General features: G+C 39.6%; 4 protein-coding genes across 5 annotated transcripts; 3 read left to right on the top strand and 1 right to left on the bottom strand.

Annotated features, from left to right (window-relative positions):
• Positions 1-686: 686 nt before the first annotated feature.
• Positions 687-6,546, top strand: cenpn (centromere protein N). Its single transcript, XM_020610549.1, has 10 exons — positions 687-1,024; positions 1,307-1,352; positions 2,648-2,707; positions 3,132-3,205; positions 3,963-4,136; positions 4,229-4,330; positions 5,028-5,082; positions 5,213-5,322; positions 5,512-5,635; positions 6,198-6,546. The coding sequence occupies exons 1-10, from the start codon at positions 854-856 to the stop codon at positions 6,338-6,340; spliced, it is 1,059 nt and encodes a 352-aa protein (XP_020466205.1). The 5' UTR covers positions 687-853; the 3' UTR covers positions 6,341-6,546.
• A 1,994-nt stretch (positions 6,547-8,540) lies between these two features.
• atmin (ATM interactor) lies at positions 8,541-15,222 on the top strand. 2 transcript variants are annotated; one of them, XM_020609695.1, is made up of 4 exons: positions 8,541-8,936; positions 10,459-10,584; positions 11,052-11,251; positions 11,337-15,222. In XM_020609695.1, exons 1-4 carry the CDS (start codon positions 8,553-8,555, stop codon positions 13,096-13,098), a joined length of 2,472 nt encoding a protein of 823 aa, XP_020465351.1. In that variant the 5' UTR covers positions 8,541-8,552; the 3' UTR covers positions 13,099-15,222. The 2 variants fall into 2 exon arrangements, with proteins under 2 accessions (XP_020465351.1, XP_020465361.1); XM_020609705.1 differs by lacking the exon at positions 8,541-8,936 and adding an exon at positions 8,955-9,060.
• Positions 15,223-15,547: 325 nt separating this feature from the next.
• cunh16orf46 (chromosome unknown C16orf46 homolog) lies at positions 15,548-18,780 on the bottom strand. Its single transcript, XM_020608775.1, has 3 exons — positions 18,640-18,780; positions 18,258-18,489; positions 15,548-18,152 (listed from the first exon to the last, which is right to left on the bottom strand). The coding sequence occupies exons 2-3, from the start codon at positions 18,459-18,461 to the stop codon at positions 17,280-17,282; spliced, it is 1,077 nt and encodes a 358-aa protein (XP_020464431.1). The 5' UTR covers positions 18,462-18,489; positions 18,640-18,780; the 3' UTR covers positions 15,548-17,279.
• A 419-nt stretch (positions 18,781-19,199) lies between these two features.
• On the top strand, positions 19,200-25,094 carry LOC109965050 (protein phosphatase 1 regulatory subunit 3E). The gene has a single exon (XM_020608785.1). The coding sequence runs from the start codon at positions 19,553-19,555 to the stop codon at positions 20,474-20,476; it is 924 nt and encodes a 307-aa protein (XP_020464441.1). The 5' UTR covers positions 19,200-19,552; the 3' UTR covers positions 20,477-25,094.
• The last annotated feature ends 653 nt before the right edge of the window (positions 25,095-25,747 follow it).

The following is a 25,747-nucleotide window of genomic DNA, read 5'->3' as shown; positions in this document are numbered from 1 at the left end:
CAGCACAATATCTTTTATGATATAAGTTATGGACATCGGTGCTTGAGTTGCATGATTTCGCTTAACAATAACAGATGTTTTTTTTCCCAAAAGTAAGAGGACAAATGGTTCAGCGTATCTGTAACCTTCGTAATTAAATGCCACTGGGAATGAGGCGGATACACATTTCACTTAATTACTGGGTGAATTTGAAACCTTTCCGGATAGCTTTCCACAATATGTTTGTGGATATCTGCAATTGCATTTTATAGTCATAATACAAATTGTGAATATCGATATTGACATTCTAAATAATCACAATGTACATTGGATACTCGTAATTATATTAAAAATATCTAGAATGATGATTTCATCTTTTGGTTATTTGGAATTTAATTGTGACTAATAACATTTGTATTGTAGGTAGCTGAAATATGCGGGGGGTTTTCCAAGTAAAAATTGCTGATATTCAGAATAAACATTCTGGATATCAAACATGACGCTGATATCTGAAATGACAGCTATACCCATAGCTTTCTACCGAAAGAATGCAACTCTGCATATGTGAATGTTATTTTTTACTGGGAAGAACTGAATTGCAAATACTGTATTTGCAATTACATATCCTGTCTAGCTAAATGTTAAAAACAGCAGAACTAGAAGTAAAACCACGCCAAGACAACAGATGGCGCTAAAGAAAATGTGCAAATATTTTTGGCGATATCTGATTGGTTGATTCGTGTGCTCTTCTGCAGGCGGTTTGTTTGGAGCTGTTAGTTTTGGTTATTCCTATGGCATGGGGCAGGTGGTTTGATTATAATCAAGAGCTATCTTCTAGTTTCAGTAGCTAAGTTTAGATTGGTGTTTGAGGAAAATGGGTGATGCTACTAAACGCTTACTACAACGGCTCATAAGACGGACACGGATTCAAATGCTTAAAACTACGTTGGAAAAATGGGACCGTTTGACATTGGCTCAGCGGCAGTCCATGGTTTTTATCCAGTCAAAGTCGGCGATAACAGAAAAACTACTTTCTATTTGCGAGGTATGTGGTGTTGTTTCTGAAATGTATGCGGTGCTAAATACAATTTAGAGTTACAGTGTGGAGGAAACGGCAAACTGGTTGTTAGCCCACATCATGTTCTTTATGAAAATATTTGCTGAAATGGACCGTGATATTTAATGTTGTACACGACGTTACCATGTCCAATCTTAGCTAGGCGTTTTAAATTGTAACTTAACTTTTAAAGTTGCTATTTAAGGGAAATCAAAACAATTTGCATGTAGCTTCTGTGCATTCCTTAATCCTCGCTTCTTTTCTGTACAGGAAAATGAGTGGACAGTTAAACACATCGCAGAACTTGAGATGATACGTAAGTTAGCTGAAAGTTGTGTGTCATTTGGACTTAAATCACGTCATGGAAACCTTTCGACATTTTGACCATGGATATTCCGACTTCCACTGGGGTTTATTCTCACTAGTGTTTGAGTGAGTTTTGTTGTGCGTTAGGAGAATAAACTTTTACTGATACTGCACAGGTAGTATGTTCACCTTATTGCGCAGTATTGAAGTGTAACAAGGATCAAACATTTTTATTGTCAGTTCACTATGTGCAGGACATACAGAAAAGCGAAATACCGTTTCTCCCTCACCTAGTATTGAATGCCATAACAGTTAGTGCTTAAACGAGAAACTGAGTAGGGACCGTCTCTAAAGTGTATACCGCATGACCGAAAGGGCTTTTAAGAGTTATTTTTCTCGTGCCTTTGTTCATGTTGTGTTTTCTTTGTTTTCAAATATATTTCAGGCCAACTTCATGTACATCTCAGAGTCAGTCATGTATGCTCATCCTCCATTTACAGATTGAAGTTGTAATGTAGACTTGCAAGATGTTACAGCTTTGTTTTTTCTTTTTTTGCCAATATATTGCTTGTATTTAGCATGAGACCATTTTTGTTTTCATTTTGGCCTGTTCCTACTACATGCACAAGCTCCAGATGAATATTGCCCAATGAGCTTACTATGGCCAGTTTTTTTATTTACTTATTTATTTTTTCTATAGTTTCCACACTCCTTTTTTTCAGAGACATGGAAAACAATTTAAAAAAAATCTGGGCCTCGTTCCACTGCATACAGAAAGTCCAGTTTTTCTGTTAATATATTAATATGGCTCAGTGAGCTAATTATGGCCAATTTTTCATCAATAGCCATTTAGTGAAATGTTAGAGAACTTTGAAACAAAAGCTGTAACAACATTTAGTCCACATTGCTTAATTTTAACCTAAAAATAGGGAACGTACATGCACTGAGAGCATAGAGCAGTATTGTTTATTGTTTTTCCTCTTCTTGCACTTAATAAACAGTCCCTAAATGTCCCTAATTTCAGCTCCTCATTCGTTCTGTTCACTGTCCATGTGCGCTATCAGCTCATGCAAGGGCTTTAAAGCAATGTGCTTCAACACCAGATTGTGAGGTAAAAATATCACCTGTGCAGTATCAGTAAAGTCCATAACGTGCAACCAGTGTGGTGGAGACTGATGGTCTCTGAAAGGTTTTTGAGGACTGACTTCATTGAATGTCTGAAAATTCAATGTCAAACTGACTACACCATGGTTGTCTTCAACCCAGTAATGCTTCTTGTGTTGCTTTGGTTTCATTGTCTCTTAGATGTCATGGATAATCCAAACCAGGGGATGTGGTATGCCTTTCGTCTCATGGACCCTGAAGGTATGTTAAAACAAGAATATGCATTGTGTATCATAGAGGGCTGAAAGACTTAAGCTACATTCATAGTGCAGGCCTTTAATGCTCAATTTCAGTCCTGTTTTTTTTGGTGGCTCTGCTGGTGGGATCAGTGTTCTCTTTCTAATTGAAAGTTTGTTTGCTTTACTCTGTTAAATAACTCACTGGAGTCTGTGTCATGTGCTTTACAGGTAGAAAGCACGGCAAATATTTTTGTACATTGTATGGTAGTGTCACACATGAATACTTTTCAGGGTTTTTTTCCCCCAGAGAATAAAGAGCAAGATTATGATTGAGTTTACCGTTCAACTCCATAGTCATTGTTTTGTTTTTACAGCTGTAGCATATGGATGAAGTAAATTTTAAATGTCCATCTTTCAATATAAGTTTATCATTCTCTGTTTTCCAGATGATGCTCATTCTGTAGAACTGATGCAGTTCAAGGAACAATTTAAATCTCTCCTCCATGAGCTTGTAAGACATGTAAGTCAAATATTTCACCGCACATAAGTTACAGAATCCTTCTGTTTATATAGGTGCAGCGTTATTCTTAATGTGTTGGATTTTTCAGTGTTTAACATCTTTTATTAAAAGTCTGCTTTTATACTGTGTTCATGTCATGTCAGCAGAATGGGGAGGGTGGGAATAGTTCCCATAGAAATGACTTAGGAGTGTTCACACAAGATGATGACTGTCTGCAATGTAGTCTGCTTTGTGTTATTTAACTGTATTATTTTATTTTGTGTGACCACAATGTGAGTAACATACACTCTCAATTGTCAAAATATATAGACTAATACTAAATCTTTTTACACTCAGTTTGGAACAATGAATTAGTATTTTTAAGTTAGACTACTTTGGTTGTTAGGCTAATTTGTCAGTTAAGCTTTAAAATGAATAACTTTCATTTGTTTTGAGTGACCACAAAATGCCAGCAGTCCTCTGTGTAGGCTAACTATGTAGTAACTTTTTATAGTACATATTTTTTGTTCACTTACACCTGGAATTGGGTGTAACTGCTAGTGATAATTGTTTGTGAAGCCATTTTATAACTCAGAATGGCGACACTTCTGCAAACCTTTCTGCCAAGTGTGAGATATCATAGCGGTCAGAAATTCCAGATTTCTCCGACTCAGAATTGCAAGTCAGAGGTTGACGTGAACGTTTTTTTCCCCACTTGGCTGCTCATTATTACACTCTTTAAAACATGATGTGAACACAGCATTATATTGCATTCAAGGTGTCTGTCAAAATAAAGAAGCATGCGGATGAAGCTATATGGATTCGGATTGCATGGGGAGACGGCTTCTCTCAGCCCAACCACCTGAAACCAACATACGTCGTTCACTATCTTCAAACCCCTTTTGTCTTTGTGACCAGCATCACTTCAAAGCAAAAGCCTCTTTTATCCCAGGTGAGGAATGTCTTTTATATTTAATTCTTGTATTGTTTGTTCAGTTGCCAGGTTGTTGTTTTTTTTTTCTGAGAGAATGGCATACTTTGCAGGCCTTGACTGTGTCCACTAGACATCAAGATCTTAAGAATGCTAACCTCAGTGGACGGAAACTCACTGCCATCAGGGACCTGCTGATGCAGCAATATCCACAGGTAAGTCCATTATGACTATAACAGGACAAAACGGTTTCCTCGCATTTCAAAGTTGCCTTGATTTTTAACTTCACACACCATGCAATGATATGTATGGCCATTTGCACCTTTATTAAACATTGCTGATAAGAACTGGAGCGTTGTCTGTCACTGAACTCTGCAGTCATATACTGGAGAGTGCCTGATTTGGGGGTGAAACTGCTCCACTCATGTTTTTGTTTATGCTGTATAATAGTATAAAAAGGATGATCACCTGTTAAAGAAAAATCTAACTTGTTTTCCTTTTTTTCTTGTGAATCCATTGTTTTTATCTTGTGAATGGAATTTTTGTATATTGTGTTGAATTTTAATATGTTGTGAATTTCTATAGCTGCCATCTTGGCCAGGTCCCCCTTGAAAAGGGGATCTTGATTTCAGTGGAATTTCCTATTAAAATAAAATGTGATGTTTTCTGATTGAAATGAGAAGGTTAGATAGTAGGTTTAGATGATGTCACGTAGTTGCCCATGGTAGGCCTAAAACATTTAAAGAAAATCTAATTCATAACACCAAGTCAGTTTGTGTAAAATGAGCAAATTAAACCTAAATATGTGGAAGCGAGTTGTTTATATCTTTAAAAAAAAATTGCACAAATGTATATTGTAATTTTTGTTTGTGTGGACTTTGATTTTTTTCTTTTTCTTTTTTCATTTTGAAGGTGTTTCCTACGAACTTTCCAGGCCATACTGCAGAAAACAATCAAATGGAGTCCAGTATGTTTTTATCAAATAATTTCATCTAAAGCTACTTTTTTCAATATCACACATTATTTGTTCAATTTAAAGTACTCACATATGTACTTCTAGAATGCTGCATTGCCGTCTTATTTGTTTGGCTTTACAGACCCACGCAGAGTAAAAGAACAAGCCGGACTTGAAGCAGACAGACTCCGGATGGCCCATAAGGCCTTTGGTGACGGGATGTTACCTGAGCTAGAGTCTGCAGTTTACGAGGTACCCTGGGGCATACTTGTGTTTTAAAATACTGAGCTTGCTGAGTAAGTCAAATAGTAGTTGAATGCCAAAATTGAAAACAAAGGTCAAAACTCTGCGTCTCACTATGTTTGTTTATAGATGCAAAAGTTCAGCATCACTCTGTGCTGTGATCATCTGAATTATGCCTCTGTGTTTATCTTTCTTGAGCTGGAGACAAAATTTAATGGCCATGCCAACGGGACCATGACAGATCGGGAGCAGCCCTTCAGATGTGTTGTCAAATTTACCAGCACCAACCTCCTGGAGTCACTAAGACAGTGTGCATCCTCAGGTATTAAGACTTTGTTAGCCACAGCACTGAATGAAATTATTTGTATGTTAGAAAGGAGATGATATCAACACTAACTCAGTAACTGTAAATAAGACTGAACATTTTCATACTGCTACCAACTCCATAAATGACCACAAAGGGGTCTTGTACCTCTGTCCCTGAACCTGCTGTTACTGGAGAACTTTGGCACATTCACACAAACTGGTGAAAACCACAGTAACAGGTAGAGAGAGATTTCCTGTCAAAGACAAGATAAATGCATCCTCTTTCCCATAAAGGTCTCCAAATGTTCTTCAGTTGTATTTTGTTTCTCTTGTAGTTTCACCCATCCAGGAAATATGCAAGAGCCAAAAATTAGGTGTTTGTGTTCTTTGCTTCTGTCATTATTAAGCATCTTGGGCAGGCAAACTCAATCTAGAGTCATTGGACTCTACCCTTGAGTTTTCTGCTGGTATGATTGTTGAACAACATGTCCAGACAAATAGCTGTGATTAGCAATCATGTTGTACATTTATTTTCTTTTACTATTTCAGTTAATTGAATGTATTTTTATATTCTGCAGGAATTGTCTCTACTGTCACACCTCTGTTCTCATCTATTCCCCGGAGTGGAAAGAATTATTTTGTCATCACAAACAAAAGTCATGGTTCCTCCTCAAAAACCTCTAACATCACAGAGCCACAGATTCTTGATTCAAAGGACTGATGATGTCCTATTGTCACTTCTGATATGCGCAGTCCATCGATGCCATGCTTAGACTTATCTATCATTGACAGCTCCCTGGATTTCAGTTCATGTACTCTCTTTATCAGTAGTTGGTAAATGCCTTTTTTTTTTTTTTTTAATCTTCTGTCTGAACATTTATGCCTTCAAATATGTCCAAAATAAATTTAGAAGCAATATATGCAGTACTTTTGGTGTTTGTAATTTTGCCCTCCTGATGTCTTTTTGGCCCACAAAATAGTTCCATCTTTTTCAGTATTTTTCATTACCTGTACTGTTGCAAAGAGGTCTTCTGGTGGTGTGCTTCAATGTACCACGTTGTCGTCACAAGTTGATATTTTTATTTGAAGGATAGATTCATTATTTTAACAAGTCTGTCATAAAACAATCCTGAGGTACCCATACGAACTGTGAAGGTGGTTTCTTTTGTTCGTACTGGTAGAGACAGTTAGCTGCTCTACATCCATAGTAATGTGAAGTGCAGCACTTGCGGTTTGTCAAGGTCTTTTTGCTACACAAAAGGTGTCCACTAGATGTCAGTAGTAATAATGAACTCTTCATGAACTGAACCTTTTGGTTAAACTATTCACTTTTGGTTGTAATTTGTTTAATAGTCGTGTTCAAGCATGCCATAGCCAGTGAATTGATACTGATGTAAGACTATCATTTGTTTATATATCTGCTGTCTTGATTTGTATATATTTTTCTCTTGTGCATCAACCCCCACACAAGCATGGAAAGACAAAAGCTTAAGTTCAGTGATTGAAGCCAAGTACTCAGATTGTTTACTTAAAGAAAAGTATCAATACCACAGTGCAAGAAACAGGTCCTGCATTCAAAATCAAGTAAGTGTTAGGCAGAATGGCACAGTTCACATTAATGCATATCATATAATTGGACTATAAATATTATTAAATATGTAAATATCATATTTAATGTTGCAGCTGGTAAAGGTGATGTAATGTTTAACTACCTTACAATTTGAAGTACTTTACATACTACTGGATAATGTGAATTTCCCACCAGGGACCAATAAAGTCATGCATTTTGTTTTCTTAATCTCATTCTGGCAAGTAAATGGTAACTAAAGTTATTAAATAAATGTAATGAGTAAAAGGTGCAAAACATTTTCCTGAAATGTGGTGAAATCAAAGTATGAGGTAGCAGAAAATGAAAATACTAAGGTACTCATACCTCTAAACTGTACTTCCCACCTCTGCCTAAGTCAGTGGTTCTCAAACATTTTTTGTCATTCCCCACTTGAGAGGGTGGGCGAATTTTCCCCTTGTCCAAAAAAAAAAAAAAAACGAAATCGGCCAATTTTTACATTTCAAATGTATTGAAATATCAAATAACACCAAGTTCAAAACAGATTAAATATATGTGCAACTGTTTCGTTTGACAGGAGCATAGTTTTCAATTTTGCAGCACTTGTCTCATCCAGCATAATCGACACCATGTCTACAACAGCAGGGAGAATGAGCTGCTCAGCAATTGTGTATGATTTTTGTACTGTGCAATTCTGTATGCAACTTTGAAGGAAGCCATTTGTGCTTTGCTGTCCACTGATGCAGATTTTACCATGCAATTTTCCGCTGACTGTATTCTGCCAGTCGAGTGGCTTATTAAAGTGACTGGGGTGTGTTGTCTCTAAATATCTTAATTTGTTGGGTCTCATGCTGTCTGCTGCCAGCGGTTTAAGACACAAGACACACATGGGTCCCTCCTCTGTCCCCACCATTCCCACCGTGAATCCAAGCGCAAGATAGGCTTCATCATATTTTCTTTTCAGCTGGCTTTTTGGTTGATAAGACTTACTGCCTGTCGTTTCTCTGTCTAGTTGCGCTGAATCGCCTACTTTTTTTGTGGCCCATGTAACAAATTTATCCACTTACGTTATTATGCCCACTACGTACACTATTGGACCTCTGTGTGAACGTTTCCTTATATTGTTGCGCGGCAGTTAACATGCCGACGTTAAACCGTTGTTCTTGCACTATGGTTCCACTTTTTTTCTCCTGGGCCCCGAACTGATGTTATTTTAATTTAGTCGTATTAATGACCCATTTCTAATTTTTTTTCCGTTCATTGCGCCCCACCTGTCATATCTTTATTCCCCACTAGTGGGGCGCGCCCAACACTTTGAGAAACACTGGCCTAAGTAAAAGGTAATACCCTTTTGAAAAACGGAAGTATGATGATTATCCCGGATGTGACGTTGGCGCCGCTGTCCTGCGGGAGAGGGAAAGGAGCCTTCCAGGCAAAGCTGAGGGATGTAGTTAACAACGTTTCATTCAACGCTGCTCCTGGGGCATTTTGCCAAAGCATGGACTGTCAACACAGAAACATGGCTGCCTCAGCAACGGGAATGACGAGTAACAGAGATAACGCCACTACAAACAGTCAGAAATGTCATGAAGAGTCTCTGTCGCATTCAGGGGAAATAATAAAACCTACCATCATGGAACTGACCAAAGAAGTGAGGACGAACATCCTCTGCACCGTGGAAGGATGTGGCAAGATTCTCCCCAACACACCTGCACTAAACATGCATCTCGTTAAGTCACACAGAATAAAGGTAACCTTAAGCGCTTACGAACATGGCCGATGTTCATATACTGCAGTCCTAATTTGGCTAACTAAGAATCGAGAAAACAAAACTGGAAATTTTAAGAAAGTTAACGCTAAGCTAACACGACATGGTAAGGATAGTTGTCAAACACGTTATAGTTAACGTTGGTTGAAAGTTTCTCTTTTCTTTGAGAGAAGCTCCTGAAGATCTAACGCTAGCTAGCTAGTTAAGTTTATCGTTAGCTAGCTAGCTACAGTGTAACCTTTACTACGTAACGTATTAACAGTTAAAAATTTGGATGGCACAACCTTTACTACGTAACGTATTAACAGTAAAAAATTTAGATGGCAAGTGGTTAGCGTTACTGTGCTTTTTATACCGATCTGCACCCTTATTGTGGACTGTTAGTAGTTGGGGGTAGGAATTATGGGATCTGACTTGGCTGTGTTAGGGTGTGAAGGGAGAATCGTTTTATCGGTGCATGGCACAGCTCTCTTCACTGTTGATTTTCTGATATACAGACTTTAACCAATACTAAGCAGGCAGCAAAGTGCAGTCCTCAAAGAATCTGGACCAAAGTCTTGTGTTCTCACTGAGTGGGCTTTTTCGTGGGAGGCAGTTATTCACTGTGTCCCCTCCATGAATGAAGTTCTTTGCTGGGAAAGCAGCTTTTTGTCCTGCAGTAGACTAAGTTCTTTGTTTAGAATAGGTGAATGTGAGAATTTGAATGAGCTCTCACAAATAGTCCATGTGGACCAGCTAGAAGAGTGTTTAAAGGCCCAACTGGCGGTTTTACCATATGCAGTCCATTTGAGATACAGATTGAACATGTCATTTTAATCTGCAGCAGTGTGAAATTTCCCTCAGCAGTGGTATGGCATGGTTGACATGATGACAGTGTTTAAATACTGGAATTGCAGTCACCTCTTTTGCATATTCATGAAGTCACACTGCAAGAATGAGGCACCGTGTGGGACACCATCTGTTTTATTGACTTTAGCACCACATCTACTGCATCATTGCACTGCAGTAATGCATTTTCTAACTGTTAATGTTTCTTACTGGGTAGCTGTTTCCTGGAGAACTTGTGCACTCAGTCCAGTTTAGACTCCTTTTATATGGCTAACATTGGCTTTGATTTAAGCTGTTTCTAGCCATATTATTTCTTTAGTAACAGAGTTAGACACTATTAACCTGATTTATCACTGGGAATTAACCTGTGCAGTGACTGCTTACTGACCCACTTGTAGCAAAGGCAGTGAATCTTGACTTTTCCTGCTTTTTGAGCTACAGTCAACCACTGACTTGTGACAGTATCTTATCAAGAATCAGCCCACATCCATATGGTACAGCTAAAGATACTCCAAAAGCACTACATGCCTTTCTGTTGGTTGCTCATATAAGAATGTATCATATTTTCTTTAACACTCACTGTAAGTTATGGTGCATATGGGTATCATCTAAACCTTAAATGTATCTTTCCTCTTTGTCCTCTGTCTTTGTTTTTCACTCTCATTGACATCCTCAGGATGGTATCGTCAATCCCACGGTCAGAAAGAACATGAAGGGCTCTCAGAAGCTTTACTGCTGTCCCATAGAGGGTTGTCCCAGGGGGCCTAACAGACCCTTCTCCCAGTTCTCATTGGTTAAACAAGTAAGTCTTTCCTCAATTAACCAGTAATTGTTTTCATGGCTTCAAGAACTATAAAAAAAGAAGTATTGAGGTTTCAGTTCAGTAGTTGTGCTCTAAATATAAGAGCATAGTGAAGTAATAGTGGTTAATCTTACCCAGTTAAATCAAACTGCAATAGTGTAAAATATTCCAAGGTCAAGATTTGCACTGTTAATATTTGTTCACCTCCCACCATTAGCAGCATTTTTTTCATCTGACCTCTGTTTTATCAAGGCCTGAAAAATGGACAAAAGTGTACTTGTTTCCCAACTTTGTCTGAATGACACAGTGGGCTTTAATTATCTTTAGCTCACTAGACCAAAAATATTCTTTGTTTTGGGTCTTGGTAGTAACCTATATAAAAAAACAAACAAACAAACAAACAAAAAAAAAAACCAAGAAGTCTAATGTGCTATATATTCTTTGCTCTTTAATCTCTTTTACTGTAGCATTTTATGAAGATGCATGCAGAGAAGAAACACAAGTGCTCAAAATGCAGTAATGGCTACAGCACAGAGTGGGACCTAAAGAGACACATAGAGGACTGTGGGAAAACCTACCACTGTACATGTGGCTGCCCTTATGCTAGCAGAGCTGCTTTGCTGTCACATATCTACAGGACAGGACATGAGATTCCTACAGAACACAGGCATGTACACACATAGAGAGAGTCGTTTTTATTCAAAGTGTGCTTTAGGTTTCATTTAACTGTCTTTCTCTGTATCCTTTTACAGAGTTCCTCCAGTTAAAAAGCGAAAGATGGAGAAACTGTTAAGAGGTTCTGAAAAGGTTAAGACTAATGAATCAACCTGTCAGATCATGCCTGGTGGTAAAGATCTGACAGATAATGCTTTCCCTTCTCATACAACTGTTTGTATCCCAGACTCAGTGAATCAGAACTCCAGTCCCCATAAGAGCCTCCAGAAATTGCTCCTACCAAAGCCCAAGATAGCTTTGGTCAGTGTTCCTGTGATGCAGCTTGCCCACCTGCCTGTCCTCTTTCCATCCACAGAAAGTGGGGCTCTGAGGTCTGTAGTGCTGGCAGTAGACAGCCAAGGCTCTGTCAGCACCCTTCACCTCCTGCCACAAGCCACAGGTGCAGTGGTACCCCAACTTGATGCTAAGGGTTTAGGTTCCAATGAAAGCATGCCTGCTTCCCGCTCTAGCCTGGGGCCCATTAGCACAAGGGTCCAGGTCATTCTGGATCCTGCTGGTGCAGAGGACTCACCCAGCAGCCTGGTAGGACAACGGGGAAGAAGCGCCTCCACCAACATTCAGACAGACAAATCATATTTGTCAAAAATGCCCACACAGCTGGGGATTGGAGAGGGAATAGGTTTATGTCCTGTGAGTGTGTCATCCTGCTCCCAAACAGACATCAGTGTGAGTGCCCAAGTCCTCCTGCCGGTCAGTGTTGAAACCCAGACATTTTCCTCCCGAGTGAAAGCCACATCCTCTATTGGAGCTCAGACAGACAGCCAATGCCTGAGCCATATTCTTTGCTCCTCCTCATCTGTGCCCCCATACAGAACCAGGCAGACACAGACATACTTTGCCATGCCACAATCAGAGGAGAAGGCTCAGGACCAGGTTATCATGTGCTCTGACCTATTTGGCAGTGACTCCTTGAGTGTCTCCACTCAGACAGCTCTGGACATAGATGACACACTCACTGCTGCAGGAAGCATGTATGAGGACTCAAAGTCAGCAGGCGGTATGTGTTTTGGTGTGCAGACAGATGAGCTCAACTCAAACAACATGGCAGACAACCAGACCCAAACAATGACCTTGCTAAATGACTTGGAAAACATTCTATCTGACAGTATGTCAGGCCACCAGGTGCTCACTGAGACCTCTGTAGGCTGTGGCACAGGTCTAGGCTCTGTTCAGGAGCAACATAATGGTATAGACTTTGATTTTGAAGAGTTCCTCAATGCTGTGCACATCCAGACACAGACCGAAGAGAGTGAGCTGGGAGGACTGGACAGTGAGACTCCACTGGAGTCTCTGGACATCCAGACCCAGACAGACTTCCTCTTGATGGATGAATTGGAACAAAGTGAGGGACCAAGTCGATCCCATGCCAGTGACCTGGAGCTATTTGACACTCAAACTCAGACTGACCTCAATTTCCTGTTGAACGCTGGAAGTCACATGCCCCTGAGCAGCATCCTGCGACATTCCAGCTTTTCTATGAGCACTGAGTCCTCAGATACAGAAACACAGACAGATCTCCCATCATTTGCCACAGGCCTTTCTTCTCAAACCCCTGTCACTCAGGGGGAGCACACAAGGCTGCTAAACAGCACAGAGACTCAAACTGTGACCAGCCAGGCAGAAGGCCTGGGACACCTCTTCCTGACCAGCAATGAAACACAAACTGTCATGGATGACTTCTTGTCAGCAGACCTTGCATGGAATATGGATTCCCATTTCAGCTCAGTGGAAACCCAGACATGTGCGGAGCTTTTTCAGTGCGCTTTTTCAGCACCCTGAAAAACCCCACAGCTGGAGCCCTCTCAACGAAGCTGCCTGTTCATTTGCATTACAGGTTTCTGATATCTGCCTCCTCCTATAAGGAATCGGTCTATGCCGTCCTCCGGAAGACCATAGTCTTATCAGTAAGAAATCTGCGAATATGTCTGAACATTCCACTTGAGGCACCATGTGTAGAGCCTTTGCAGGTACATAATGTATCCTGACTGCTCCGCTGCACTTTATTAGCTCAGTGGGCATTGTTTAGCTCCTCTGACTGTTTACATATTTATTTGCACACAAATTAACATATTGTATATGTGTCTTGTCTGAAATGCCAGCTTACTTCTATATTTCAGTGTATAATCACTGTGACTGGTTTCCACTTTTTGGTCTTACTAGTAGTTTAAAAATGACCCAACATTTTATCAATAGTAGATGTGCACTTATGAGCAATGATAGCTTTGGCTGTGCGTGGCTGTCAGGAAAGGGCTTGTAAAATTGCTAAGCTGTATAACGGCTTTCAGCTATGCACATTCTGCATGAAAACTGTCATCTCAGCTTTACAGTGTACAATATTGAACATTTAGTTTATGCTTGAAATGTGTGTGAAGCTTCGGTCAGCAGCATAGAAACATCTCAGCTTGTGCATCTTATGGCTGCCTCTTTAATGTTGCCTCATGAGCAACAGCAAGATGATAAACTCTGGTTTAGATCTTACCAGCTTTGCAGCTGATGGGAAAGCTTGACCAGTGGGTATCAGTTTTGTGTTTTCTAAAATAAAATCCTGTAAAGCCTTCAACAGTGAGCACGACATTGCTCAGAGCTGTTAAGATGTATCTCTGAAACCGTTACTCATGCAGATGTGGCAGAAGTCCAGTATAAATGAAATGCTTGTCTTATGATTGGTTGCACGTCTTTATTTGAAATGTTATTGTGAATTAAGATGTTAACATTTTTTGTGTGATGGTCTCTATCGCTAAGCAGTAAGTTCAAGTCAGTAAGCAGACTAAGCTGTTATTGTCCGATTTATTCATCAGCTGAGTGTATACAGTGGCAGTACTCTATGCTGTTCTAGTAATGTTACTCTGCTGAAACACACAAGGAGTAGAGCTAGGATTAGAACAGAGTTAATGTATGTATTTGCCACCTGATTTTGACAACAAGGTATTGTGTTGAATATCTTCTTTTAAAATCATCAGTTTTCACTTTTAAATTTGGGTATAGTATTTCATGTTTTTCTCATTCCCAAAGGACTGAACTTCATATTTTAATTCAGTTTTTTCTTATAATGTTGCACTGAGTTACCTCATTAAGCACAGGCATGGCATATACAGTCTGTTTTGTTGTTTGTTTGTTTTGTTTTTTTAAGTTGGCGCCTTAACTGAAGTATTAATTTTAGTTTTGTTACACATAATTTGCTGCTCTGAGAAAATATTTATCAGACTTCTTCTGGAAAATGATATTGACAAGAAAAGAACTCTTTCAGTCTTTACTTTGTATCTTTAATTCATTCTGTATTTGTACTGTATTTTCATTATGGTCGCAAAGATTTATGTTGTCACTTGAAAATAATGCTATGCAGCAGTTTAAAAGATTTGCTTGCCGCCATCCCACTATTTTTATGGACAGGGGGTTACAGCTGTTAAAGGTTTTTTAGAAACTGAAGAATGTCCAGAACATGACACTGTGCCCAAGTTTAACATGCTCAATTTTTTTGCAGCCATGTCCAGTTTAAGGATAATTTCCTTGTATAATAAGGATTTTTACACATATTAAATTTCAACATTTCTTGATTTGAGATCAGTACTTCTAGTTTGCAGTTCAGTTACATCATAGCTGCTCCCTGCTTGTCTAGTTTCAGGGAAAATGGCTTGCTTAAAACAGAACAGTGTGTAGCAGCCTTGGCAGTTGCACTTCCACTGGAAGTGCCAGTTACAGTGCTTTATTTCTTCTGTGTAGGGAGTGCATGCAGATCTTTTTCCAGCACAAAATATTTGTTGTAGCTCAATTTGAGTTTCTTCTGCCTATGTATGTAGAGTTAATGGTTGCCTTGATTAATTGTTGAAGCTACACTACAAATGGTCTTAATAAACTGCTGGAGAGTATATGTTGTGTTGTCTGTTATTAGAGAACAAAGGAGGAGAAAGAAAACTAAATGTAACCTCAAATGGTGCCCAAAAAATATGAAAAGGATTCACACACTCCCATCAGTCAGAAATCCTCCTCTGCTTCAGAACAGGAAAATAATTATGCACAGATGTTTAGATGATGCCTTCTTCAATGTACAATGCATTTTTTTCTCATGTGGGAAAGAGACCGAAATTATTGAAGTAATTTTTTCTTTCATCTTTTCACATTACTGCATTTACATCAATACAGATAAAGCATAATTAAATAGTTCCCCTCTAAACATAAAAATGGGCAATATACAGTATCTAAAAGATCACCATTGTGACTGATGCAAAGATTTCATAATTTAAATGTATTCAACATGCCTAATAACGGATTTGTCACTAACTGTGAGAGAAATCAGTCAACTTTGCTCAGATGAAGGTTTGTATAAATGAGCACACAAAATACAAACAATATTCTAGAGCATGTATTCCTGTTGTGATTTTTTTTTTTTACTGGGAATTGCTCCTCTACCTGTCTTTCAAAATTCTCCACAGGTGGTTGTAACAAAGAAAGATTAAGAGATCGGGGAACTGGAGAAGAGGACTGAGAACCTGGACCAATACACCAAGATGGAAGATGTTATCATAACTAGATTGGAGACCAGGCATCAAACATATGCTAGAGCAGCAGCCGGAGAAGAGGATGGAGGAGATGGACCTCAAGGAGAACTACAGTCTCTGGAAAAGCAGGTGATTTAATTTTTTGCTATCAAAGACATGACTACAGAGTAACATGATGGTGGCTTGCCATATGCTTCCACACAAAAACAAAAAAATAGATCTGCATTAATTTTCAGACTCTCAAATAGGAAATATAATAATCTGATCTTCTGCAACAAGCCAGGGATTTGCTTGGCAAGCATATATTCTAAAAAGAGAAAATTCAAGCAACCTGGACATGAAATTGTAAAGTTTGGTTCAAGTTAAAATGGAACTTCTGAGGACGCTAAAGTGACCGTGGTGAGAAAACTATCTGAACTGGTCAATGCAGGTAAGGTGGCTAAATGGGAGACAAATGCTGAATTGATCAGAAGCATGATTTTACAACTTACTGAAAGAAAAGAAGAAACTAATCTAAACTAACCATACTTGTCCACTCCCTTTAACCTTGTTCTTCCGTAAGAATGCAGCATTGACCATGGAAGAATGTTTAGGGTCATTGACGTGTTGACAAAGTGCCCACAACCCAGGGTTTGAAGTAAGGACAGCATGTACTCTTTCAGAATGTTGCAGTGATCTGGATATAGCGACTCGTTACAAATCACTTCAGTGTAAACCTTCCATATGCACAATCATGTAAGGCAAGTGTTTAGCCTATTTAGTACTGTAACACTTTAGAATAAATCATTTTACTTGGGAGCTAAACAACAAAGAGGCAGTATAATAAAGCAAAGTAACATCATTCCAGTTGAAATACTCTTACAGTAGTAATCGGCTGGCATTTGGAGATCAACATGACACACTATGTTTAAGCATAATACTGCACTGATTGCCTCTGTATGCTAAATAATAACACAAACCCCGTCCTCCAGCAGAACTATAGCTTGTAGTTGTTTTTAAAAGGAAGACGCGTGAAACAGATACACATTCGTGCTTCTTATGAGGTAGCTGCACTGTTGCTAGGTAACTAGAACAGCAGAAAAAGCACTTGTGGGAACTGGACAGAACAAGATAAAGGCCCAAGTGACAAGCAGAGAGCTTAACATTTCAATCTTCATTTGACTGTTTGTATGGTCTGAAATGCTATGCCTAACTAAGCACTAAGCCAAATGAATTACCTCTGCATGCCTATAAGTTCATTCTGTAAACGTCCCATACATTGAATGTGTTCTTTCAGTTGACTGTTTTAATGGAAACACTGTGTGATGCAGTGAGGATGAGGTATACATACAAAATAAGATTAAGCAGGTTATTTTACTCAGTGGAACTTGAGAGTTGTTGGCCAACCTGAGTGTCGTCACCTATCATGTTGAACATTTATTTCACAGGCCACATCCAGCTTGATAGCATCCACATTATTGTTTTTTAAGAGGACAGGCAGCTGGTGTGCATATTGACATTGGCTGCAGTGCTACAGTGGAGGGCCTCTGTGAGACTCTTGCCCATGAAGACGCTAGTGCGGTCCACCATAATAGGCTTGGAAGATACGAGTGCCTGATAGTTCCTGGGCACAGAATCACTTAGAGCAGAGAACAAGTGGAGGTCATCCTGACATGTCCAGTACTTGGAGGTCAGAGCTGCAGAATAAGAGGAAAGCCCTGTGTTAGGAACATGGTCCACTTTTGTTCCCAGTGTCCCATTCTTCTTATCAAAATCGAAACAATTTCCAGCCAAAGATTCTCCTTCTGGCGCTTTCTTGCAAATGCAGAGCTGGCCACCGTCTTTAAGATTCAGGTGTGGTGATTTGATTGGTGGTAAAAATGTAATGTTTTTAATGGGAACCAGTGCACTATTGGGCCTTTGGCTGTATTTCTGAGGCTTAGTGGGCCTGTTCTCTGACATGGAGTAGTTTGAGGACAGATGGTGAAGCTGCAAAGGAGTGTCCCTGCGCGTCCCTTCTTCCTCTGTCTTTTTGTTAAGAAAGCGCTTTGACTCAATTTTCTGCATGACACTGAGGACAGACCACTGTGATGTATCTGGCTGCAAAGCTGCCACAGCAGCATTATGACAAGATCCCATCTGTTGGTTTAATAGAGTAGATTTCTTAAAGCTGTTAGAAGGGCCTGCATGTGACTCCCAGCGGCGCTCTGCAATGCTGGCTGAGCGGTCTGTATTAGGGAGTGGTGGGTCAACAGGCAAGGGGGCCATGTTGTCAGCCTCCTTATGCTTTGCTTTTCTGTATCTCTTCTGTGTCAAAAGTATGCAGCTCAGTGGAGCAACTCTGGCCCAGCCCCGGACCTTTAAAATGAAATATGTGAACAACAGATTTAACAGGTTTTAATTAATAACAGTATGTAATAATGAATAAGTTTGATACATTGGAATAAGAAGATATTAACTTACAGCTTCTTCCCGACCAGAGTAACAATGATACTCATATGGCTCCTGTTCTTTCAATAAATCCTCCTCACTAATATCTAGAAGAGCATCAACATGTCTTCTTTCCAGTGTCTCATAAGGCTGCTCCCCAAATACATCTCCCTGTGCTGGAAGCTCCATGTCTGATCCTTTCGCAGCTGTGTGATCTACTTCTTTCAGAGTCGCCATTACTTAATTAGGTAGGCATTGGTGAGATCTAGAAGTGGACATTAAAAATAGAAATAGCCTATAAAATGTATATCGTTTACTTTAATTCAAGTGACACAGGCAGTTTTGCTTTAAACATTAGCTAGAAACCTTGAAAATAAATGTTAGGCAGGTTTGTTTGTTAAACCCAGTCACTCACCAGAATGAAGCAGGGTGAGTCCCTGTTGTGTTTTGAACGGCTTTGCATTACTGTTTACATATCGGAAAGCCCCATTCACAGAGAACTGCTGCTATATTTTGAGCTAGTGTTTTGTTTTTCCTGCCTTCAGAGACGAGCTACAACGCCGTCGTCATGGCAACAGAAAATCTCGCCGGAAACATGACGTAAGGAAAAGGGGCGGACTGTGTGCGTGTTGCTGCAGGTCTGTCTAGAGTCCGTCTGTCTCTAGATTAATTACTACACTTCTCTTTTGCAGTATGTCTTAATTTATCCACTGTGTAACCGGTGAAGCACACACCAACCGAGCAGAATAAAACTGAAATGTATAGCCTATGAAGTCCCGCCACATCTCAAAAATTCCCCAAATGCAATTGAAATGTATTTAATTATTTTTTGTGGGTTATCTGTGTAATTATAATAGTCGTTCCATAATCTAAAAAGGAGGAAGTCGGTTTATAACTCGTGACGGAAGAAAGGAAACCATTTTGGTGGTTGACTGCAACGTTCAGTTTGGCACGTATGACTACAGCAGACGAACACTGCCTCACGGAGGTTCAAGTCAGCTGTGAGAACGCACTGTATGCGTGTGGCGTGAAAACGGGATGGAACGATGGTCGCTTTGAAGAGGAAGGTATTCCTATTTTATTCGTTTTATAATGAGAAGGCAGTGAGATTAATTTCATACACTGAAATTTAAAGTGCGTCGAAGCAAACACTTAGCTGGCGCACAGCAACACCTTGGTTTATTGGTCCAGGAAGGAAAGTGTCAGCTTCTGACGCAACCGGAGCACCTATCCGCAAGGGGGACACTAACACCTGACGTCTCCATCTCCTGGCCGGTCTTTCCCATCACGACTACTTTCGTTCTGCAGTGCAGGGACTGCTGCGTTTTATGGAAGCGGAGTCTGTGCAGCCTGTCGTGGTCATGCTGCCCCCAAAGAATTGCCTGCCGAGGAACTACAGCTGTATAGCTGGACTGTTCGGAAGCCTGGCAGCGGCAAACCCACGACTTGAAGATTCGGATGAATGTGACATGATGAACGGTACCTGTGAGCCGATCGAGAGCCCCGTGGTGGATGAGAGACCACGGGGCAGAGAGATACTTCTGAAGCCTCCACAGAGTCCAAACCTGCGGCGGAGATGCAAGTCGCTGCCCACACCTTCGGAGAGAGCCAAGTTAGAAATCTCCCGCAGCAGAAGCCCAACCAGTCAAAAGAAAGTCCGCTTCGCCGACTCCCTGGGCCTAGAGCTCATTTCAGTGAAACATTTCGATGACACAGATGTGCCAGAGGTCCCGGAGCGCATATTGGCAAAACTACCCAAAGGACACCCCCATCTTAACCACTTGGACACAAAATTCCCCCGGGCTCCTGCGCAGTCTGTGTTCATGGAGTTGGAGTTCACCAACCCAGGCACGTTACCCGGTTTTGAGCAGAAAGTGAGGGAGGTGAAAGTCCTACTGGAGACCGTTCAGGCAGACGAATTCAGCCTCTCCGGATTTGTGCGTGTATTGAATCTGGCTTTCGAAAAGAGCGTCTCTTTGCGGTATTCTCTAAACAACTGGATAACATTTATGGACAGTTTGGCGTCCTATGTTCCCAACTCAAACGACGGTGTCACCGATAAGTTCTGTTTCAAGATCGTCATGCCCACGTACCTCGACAACGGAGGTACATTGCAGTTTGCAATCAAATACTGTGTCGGCGGGCAAGAGTTCTGGGATAACAATGACGGGAACAACTACAAAGTGCGCCATCACCGGTTCAAGATGTCTCCACCTCGGGAATGGGAGAACGGGTGGATTCACTTTATCTGACCTACGTTGTCTGCAGTGGCGCACTTGTGTGCGCAATTTGCGTGTAATTTATCCCTGGGTACCTTAATTATGACTGCAGCCTGTTTAGAATGATTTGTTTTCTGAAATTGTCAGCTACACACATGCTGTGACACAGAAAATAATTTCCCACAATATTTCAACTATTTGCCCCGCTGTGGCGACAGATTGAGCGATAAAACCAGGTGCAAGCCTTTGATAGCTGCCTGGCGTGGGATGCTGTTAGATAATTTGCCTTGATGTCAAGGCTCTGTACAGCTTGGTGCCCTTTGGGAGGGTATGTTCAAATTATGTAATGTAAAAACACGTGCCACGGAAAACGTGCCGGGGTAATATCGACTTCAGGCATCACGCTCATTTGAGGAGATGCAGTGAATTGGCTAAATGGGAAGCAGGAAGCATCACATCTTGGCTGATGTAGAAGCCAAGCGAACCCAGTAGCATACTCCTTGAGTGGTTTCCTGCAGGCTGGGGAATAAACGCACATGATGACTCACTAAGCTGACAGTCAGACCTCTGAGAAAGGGTATTTTATTCAAAAAGAAACAAAACAAACAAGACTATGTATAATTTCCCAATCATACCATTGGAAAAATGCCTTATTTTAAGCCATGGTGTAGGAAGTTGTGCATTGAACATTGTACAGTATTTTCTTCATTTAGCTTGAATAGATTAAATGCATTAGATGGTTATCATCATCATTAAACATACATTTTAATAAGACCTATAGGCACTGGGAATTACTCTCCATTTACCTTTAGGCTTCCAAACCAGGGACTCAATACTCCATTATAAACTTGCCTTTAGCCATATATTCGCACCTAGTCAACACACACTGTATATTCTTTGCTGCATTCATGTAACAGGATCAAAAAGGTCTAACCAAAGTCCAGAGACAATTAACTCAAAGAAATTGTCTCTAGGAAAAACATCCTCAAATTATACCTGCAACATGCATGGCCTTCTCTGTCAAATCATAAAGGCTATGTTTATAAAGAATGGGTTTTTAACAGGTTACGTTTATCTGAAATTACTTGTGGACCTTTACTCTTCTTCAGGTTGTGTGACAGATCAGATGTTATTTTCAAAGGAATTATTTTCTAACAGATACAGTCAAACTGAAAAAAGGATTATTGTACATTTAAAATTTTAAAACACAGAGTTTATTAATTTCTATTGTTTGTGATTACATACTCGAACTTTTCAGAGAGCAGCAGCATCTGTAGACAAAAAATGTAATAGGTAACTGTTTTCTGCTTTTGTAAAAGTACATACATGATGGTCATCTTTGCTCCTTGCACTTCTTACACATGACCAAAATGATCTGAACCGCCTGAACTGATGTCTGATTGTTTCATTTCCATACCATGTTCCTTGACTGATGTTATACATCTCGTCTTCCCCCACAAATAGCAGCTTATGTTACATTAATATATTTTGATTAACTCACTGGTGAATAATCCGTCCATTATGCTCCTGAACATGTACTCAGTTGTTATACCTATCAGGGTTGTATGTCATTGGCAAATGTGCTTCCTTAAAAGCAGCTGTGCATCATGCTTCTTTTAAATTGTGTGATAACGATGTTTGTGAGTGTTCAGCAACAACAGGAAATACAAGCAGGATGCTTTTAAATACAGTGCACTGACTGTAATGTAAACATCGCTCTGGCCTTAGTTTACATCACCATGGCCTCAGAGGGAAGCTCTTCATTTAATGAGACCATCAGGTTGGGATGAGGATACAGACTATTCCTGTAACCACTTAGTTTTTGGAGCAGTTCCAGTGTGTATCTATTGTTAATGTTTCTCTCAAAATCTGACATGGTTTGTGTTACTGCAGTGCTATACAGTACCTGGTGTTATTAGATTAGTTTTGCTGAAATGAGAGATGTCCAGCAGATAGTTGATTTGGTACCACTCAGCTTAGCTTTATCATGTGCAGAGCTTTCTCTTTAAATACACTGTGGATATAATAGGTCTGGTCATGGTAGAGATTAGTGTTGTTTTTATTGTTAAATCAGTGGGTATTAGCTTATTGTCTGCTTTGTTCTATGCAAACTTTGTTCAAGCATCCATGTAGTGCAATAACAGGAAGCATTAATTATCCAGGTGGGGACTACTGATGTGGGTACAGAGAGATGCATCAATTTCAGTTGATCAACGCCAACACAGATTGTGATTTTAATATTTTACTGATATCTGATCAGATTTGCTCTGATAGGCAACAATATAGTTTGGGGTTTGCTTGATGCAAATTACTGTCTGAATATGATGCTTTCTCTGTTTTCTATCACATGTAATTCTTTGGTTTTTAAAAAAAAGTGTAAAAACTGTAAGATACCAGTGCTCAGTTTTAGCCTGGCATCGCCCACACTGCTGTTGTTACTGATGCATTGCTACCATAAAGGAAGCGAAGGGCTTCTGGTCTGACTAGGCTTTCACCTCAGTGTGTATACTGTATAGATATGTATATAAATGTGTTAATGTCTTCCTCTTACTGTTCTGTGTTGTGTGTATTTGGAAACATTTTAAAGTGTAATTGAGTGATGCCGGTGATAAAAGTTTATGGGATGATCTAGCAAAGCTGGAAGAGAAAATATGAACCGAAACATAGTGAATTCCTAAAAGCACAGTTTTTAATTAAAGCTTTCTTCAGGGCCTTTTAAAATAAGGCTGGTGATAGATTTAGAAATACCACAAACTGTAATATTTTGTCTCAAATTATGGTTTACATAACCGTAATATATTGTAGAATTATCTCTAAAATATATATACCTAAATGTGAGCAGTGTATAAGTGAAATATATTGGAAACCCTGTGTGCAAAACCATAGGTGTACAATACGTCTGAGTTTACTTAGAGACATGTAGGAGAGGTATAAAGGGCACGTGGTTGTGTGTTAAGAAATAAAGAGATTGCAGAATATGTGACCTCTGGACAATGACAAGGGATTTATCTGGGCAAGATGAGATGCACTTTGGTATCTCATAACATTTGGCATGAGTGACTAATGATTGAAGCTGATACTGATCAGACTCAGTCAAAGCAGTCTATACACTTAAGAATGAGAACAAGGAATGTGTCCTGGTATGTAACTGAAAGCCTCTGTGCTACTAACCAAGATATTCCTCTCTTTTTTCCATATTTCACATCTCCTTTTTGTCACAGTGGCAGCTTAAATATTTTCTAATTTATAGCCATTGTATGGCATTGGATTTATTTCTTGGTTTGCTTTCTAGTCAGCGAGTTATTTTAATTTTATGCAAATCCTATGCATGTCTTATATGTTGTTACATCTGCGGTCATCTGACTGTTAATCTGTTCTGTGAGCTATTTTTTTCTGATTTTGCAGTGAATATTAACCATGTTTGCATATACGGCAGCAACATACCTTTATTTATGCTTAGTTCTTAATGTAATCCACATTTTGTTAAAACACTGCTTAATAAAGGCATCTGCTGTAGAAACCTAGCATCTTGTCAATACTTTAAGCTCACAATCTGCCAGTGTAATCTTTATACTGTAGTCTTTTATTCAGTCTCTCTCTACTTATGAACATTGAATACAATCTGTTGCACAATCATGTAATCCTAGGTATTGTTTCAAAATGTCGTGTCATAGAGTCTAGCAAACCTCCACAGTATCTGTTATTATCATATAAAATATTACTATGCTGTGTGTGACTGCAGAGCTGTGCATGTTTATCGTCTCAAGATGTCTTACTATTAGATCAGCTAATGAATGGGCTCCTGCTCCTCCCCATTCATAAACTAGCACACTGCGGTGGGGTGCACTATAGTCATCGCCATTGTAGAAATGGCTGTGGACATGTCCTTGAATCAATTACAGACTGACGCCCCACCCCCAGTGCTTCTGAAAGGGAGGGGATGGAGCTTGAAGCAGAGAGAGGTGCAGCACGAGCTGGGCAAAGGTAGAATAAACAGATAATGAAAGAGCATGTAAAAGATAATAACACGGCATGTTTGACCTTTTCCACTCTTTGTCACACTCCCTCAGAAACCAGAGTATTTCCTCACGGCTCAGACAGTTAGTGCAGCTATTTAACTGCAGAGGTAATGCAGATGCTTGTGTAGCTTTCCTGTAATCAGCTGTTTAAAGCCTAGCAGAGAATTTATATGAAGAACATCTGTTCTTTAAAATTGTGTCAAACATACTGTATATTCAGTCTGAACATTATAACACATCCCAAACAGTTTATCCCCATGCTTAGATTCATAGCTTGTTAGTGCTACAAATGTATTTAAATTAGACATTTTCTCTGCAGTTTATGTTGTAAACTATTCTGGTTAACAAATACCAAATAAAATCAATCACTTTGATTTTAAGTGTCAAACCAGCCTTTTCTCTGAATAGCACTGGAAAACCTTAAATGATAAAGAGTAAGTCCACTGGCATGCGGTTAAGTAAAGCCTGAGTCTAGAGTTCATCAACAAAACCTCCAGTTCTGTCATTAAATTAATTAAATAGATGATAATGGCACTATCATATAATAGGTCCTTCTCATTTTCTTTGAGCAGCAATATACTAATGTTAGGATTGGATTTCAGGAGTTAAAGTTATTTTTCTACTTATCAGTATTATTTTGCTTTTATAATGGAAAAGTTCAGTGTGACTATTTGTCTGTGTTTCATTAACAGCTCCATGTATCAGTATTAACCAGCTGTTATGCATGCATCATAGTCATAATATTCAGCTTTGAGTCAACTAGTAGTATTTCTTGTCTTCTTGGTGAAATGTGCATAAATTGATTGCAGAGATAAGTGTCATCCTGGAAACTATAGATAAGATGCTAAACACACACACACACACACACACACACACACGCTGCTTATTTGAACATTCTAGAATATTTGCATGAACCTTGTATGAACCTTGTGTCCAGTTCATGTTGTAAATGTAGAGCCAACAGATTAGAAGATAATATGAGTTCATATCTGTATGAACCTTGTGTCCAGTTCATGTTGTGAGTGTTGAGCCAACAGATTAGAAGATAATATGAGTTTCCACCCATGTACAGGGCAGTCCCAGCCCGAGAAGATAAATGTGAATTACTTCCTATTCCTATCAGTGCTCTTGGAGACTTGTCATCTCATAGAGCCCAGTGCTGTAATAACTCTGCATTTAACCAGAAGAAAATAAATCTACGTAAAGCTGATTCCTGTCTCCTGAGTGTTACTTCTTGGGGCCTTCAGATAAAAGAACCGGCTGTAGTTAAAACTAATAAATTAAG

Source organism: Monopterus albus, unplaced genomic scaffold (genome assembly GCF_001952655.1).
Source record: "Monopterus albus unplaced genomic scaffold, M_albus_1.0 scaffold4.1, whole genome shotgun sequence".
NCBI classification, from domain to species: Eukaryota; Metazoa; Chordata; class Actinopteri; order Synbranchiformes; family Synbranchidae; genus Monopterus; species Monopterus albus.
Note: the sequence above shows the minus strand (reverse complement) of the source record. Positions and strands in the feature narration are given on the sequence as shown.

What these genes read in the sequence shown, in the direction of transcription:
- atmin (XM_020609695.1), top strand. Translation starts at nt 8,553, where the DNA reads ATGATGATTATCCCGGATGTGACGTTGGCGCCGCTGTCCTGCGGGAGA. An exon ending in AGTTCTCATTGGTTAAACAA is followed by an intron (nt 10,585 to 11,051) that starts GTAAGTCTTTCC and finishes CTTTTACTGTAG; the next exon opens with CATTTTATGAAGATGCATGC. An exon ending in GAGATTCCTACAGAACACAG is followed by an intron (nt 11,252 to 11,336) that starts GCATGTACACAC and finishes ATCCTTTTACAG; the next exon opens with AGTTCCTCCAGTTAAAAAGC.
- cenpn (XM_020610549.1), top strand. Translation starts at nt 854, where the DNA reads ATGGGTGATGCTACTAAACGCTTACTACAACGGCTCATAAGACGGACA. An exon ending in TGATGCAGCAATATCCACAG is followed by an intron (nt 4,331 to 5,027) that starts GTAAGTCCATTA and finishes TTCATTTTGAAG; the next exon opens with GTGTTTCCTACGAACTTTCC. An exon ending in AAGACAGTGTGCATCCTCAG is followed by an intron (nt 5,636 to 6,197) that starts GTATTAAGACTT and finishes TATATTCTGCAG; the next exon opens with GAATTGTCTCTACTGTCACA.
- LOC109965050 (XM_020608785.1), top strand. Translation starts at nt 19,553, where the DNA reads ATGGAAGCGGAGTCTGTGCAGCCTGTCGTGGTCATGCTGCCCCCAAAG.
- cunh16orf46 (XM_020608775.1), bottom strand. Translation starts at nt 18,461, where the DNA reads ATGGCGACTCTGAAAGAAGTAGATCACACAGCTGCGAAAGGATCAGAC. An exon ending in ACTCTGGTCGGGAAGAAGCT is followed by an intron (nt 18,153 to 18,257) that starts GTAAGTTAATAT and finishes TTCATTTTAAAG; the next exon opens with GTCCGGGGCTGGGCCAGAGT.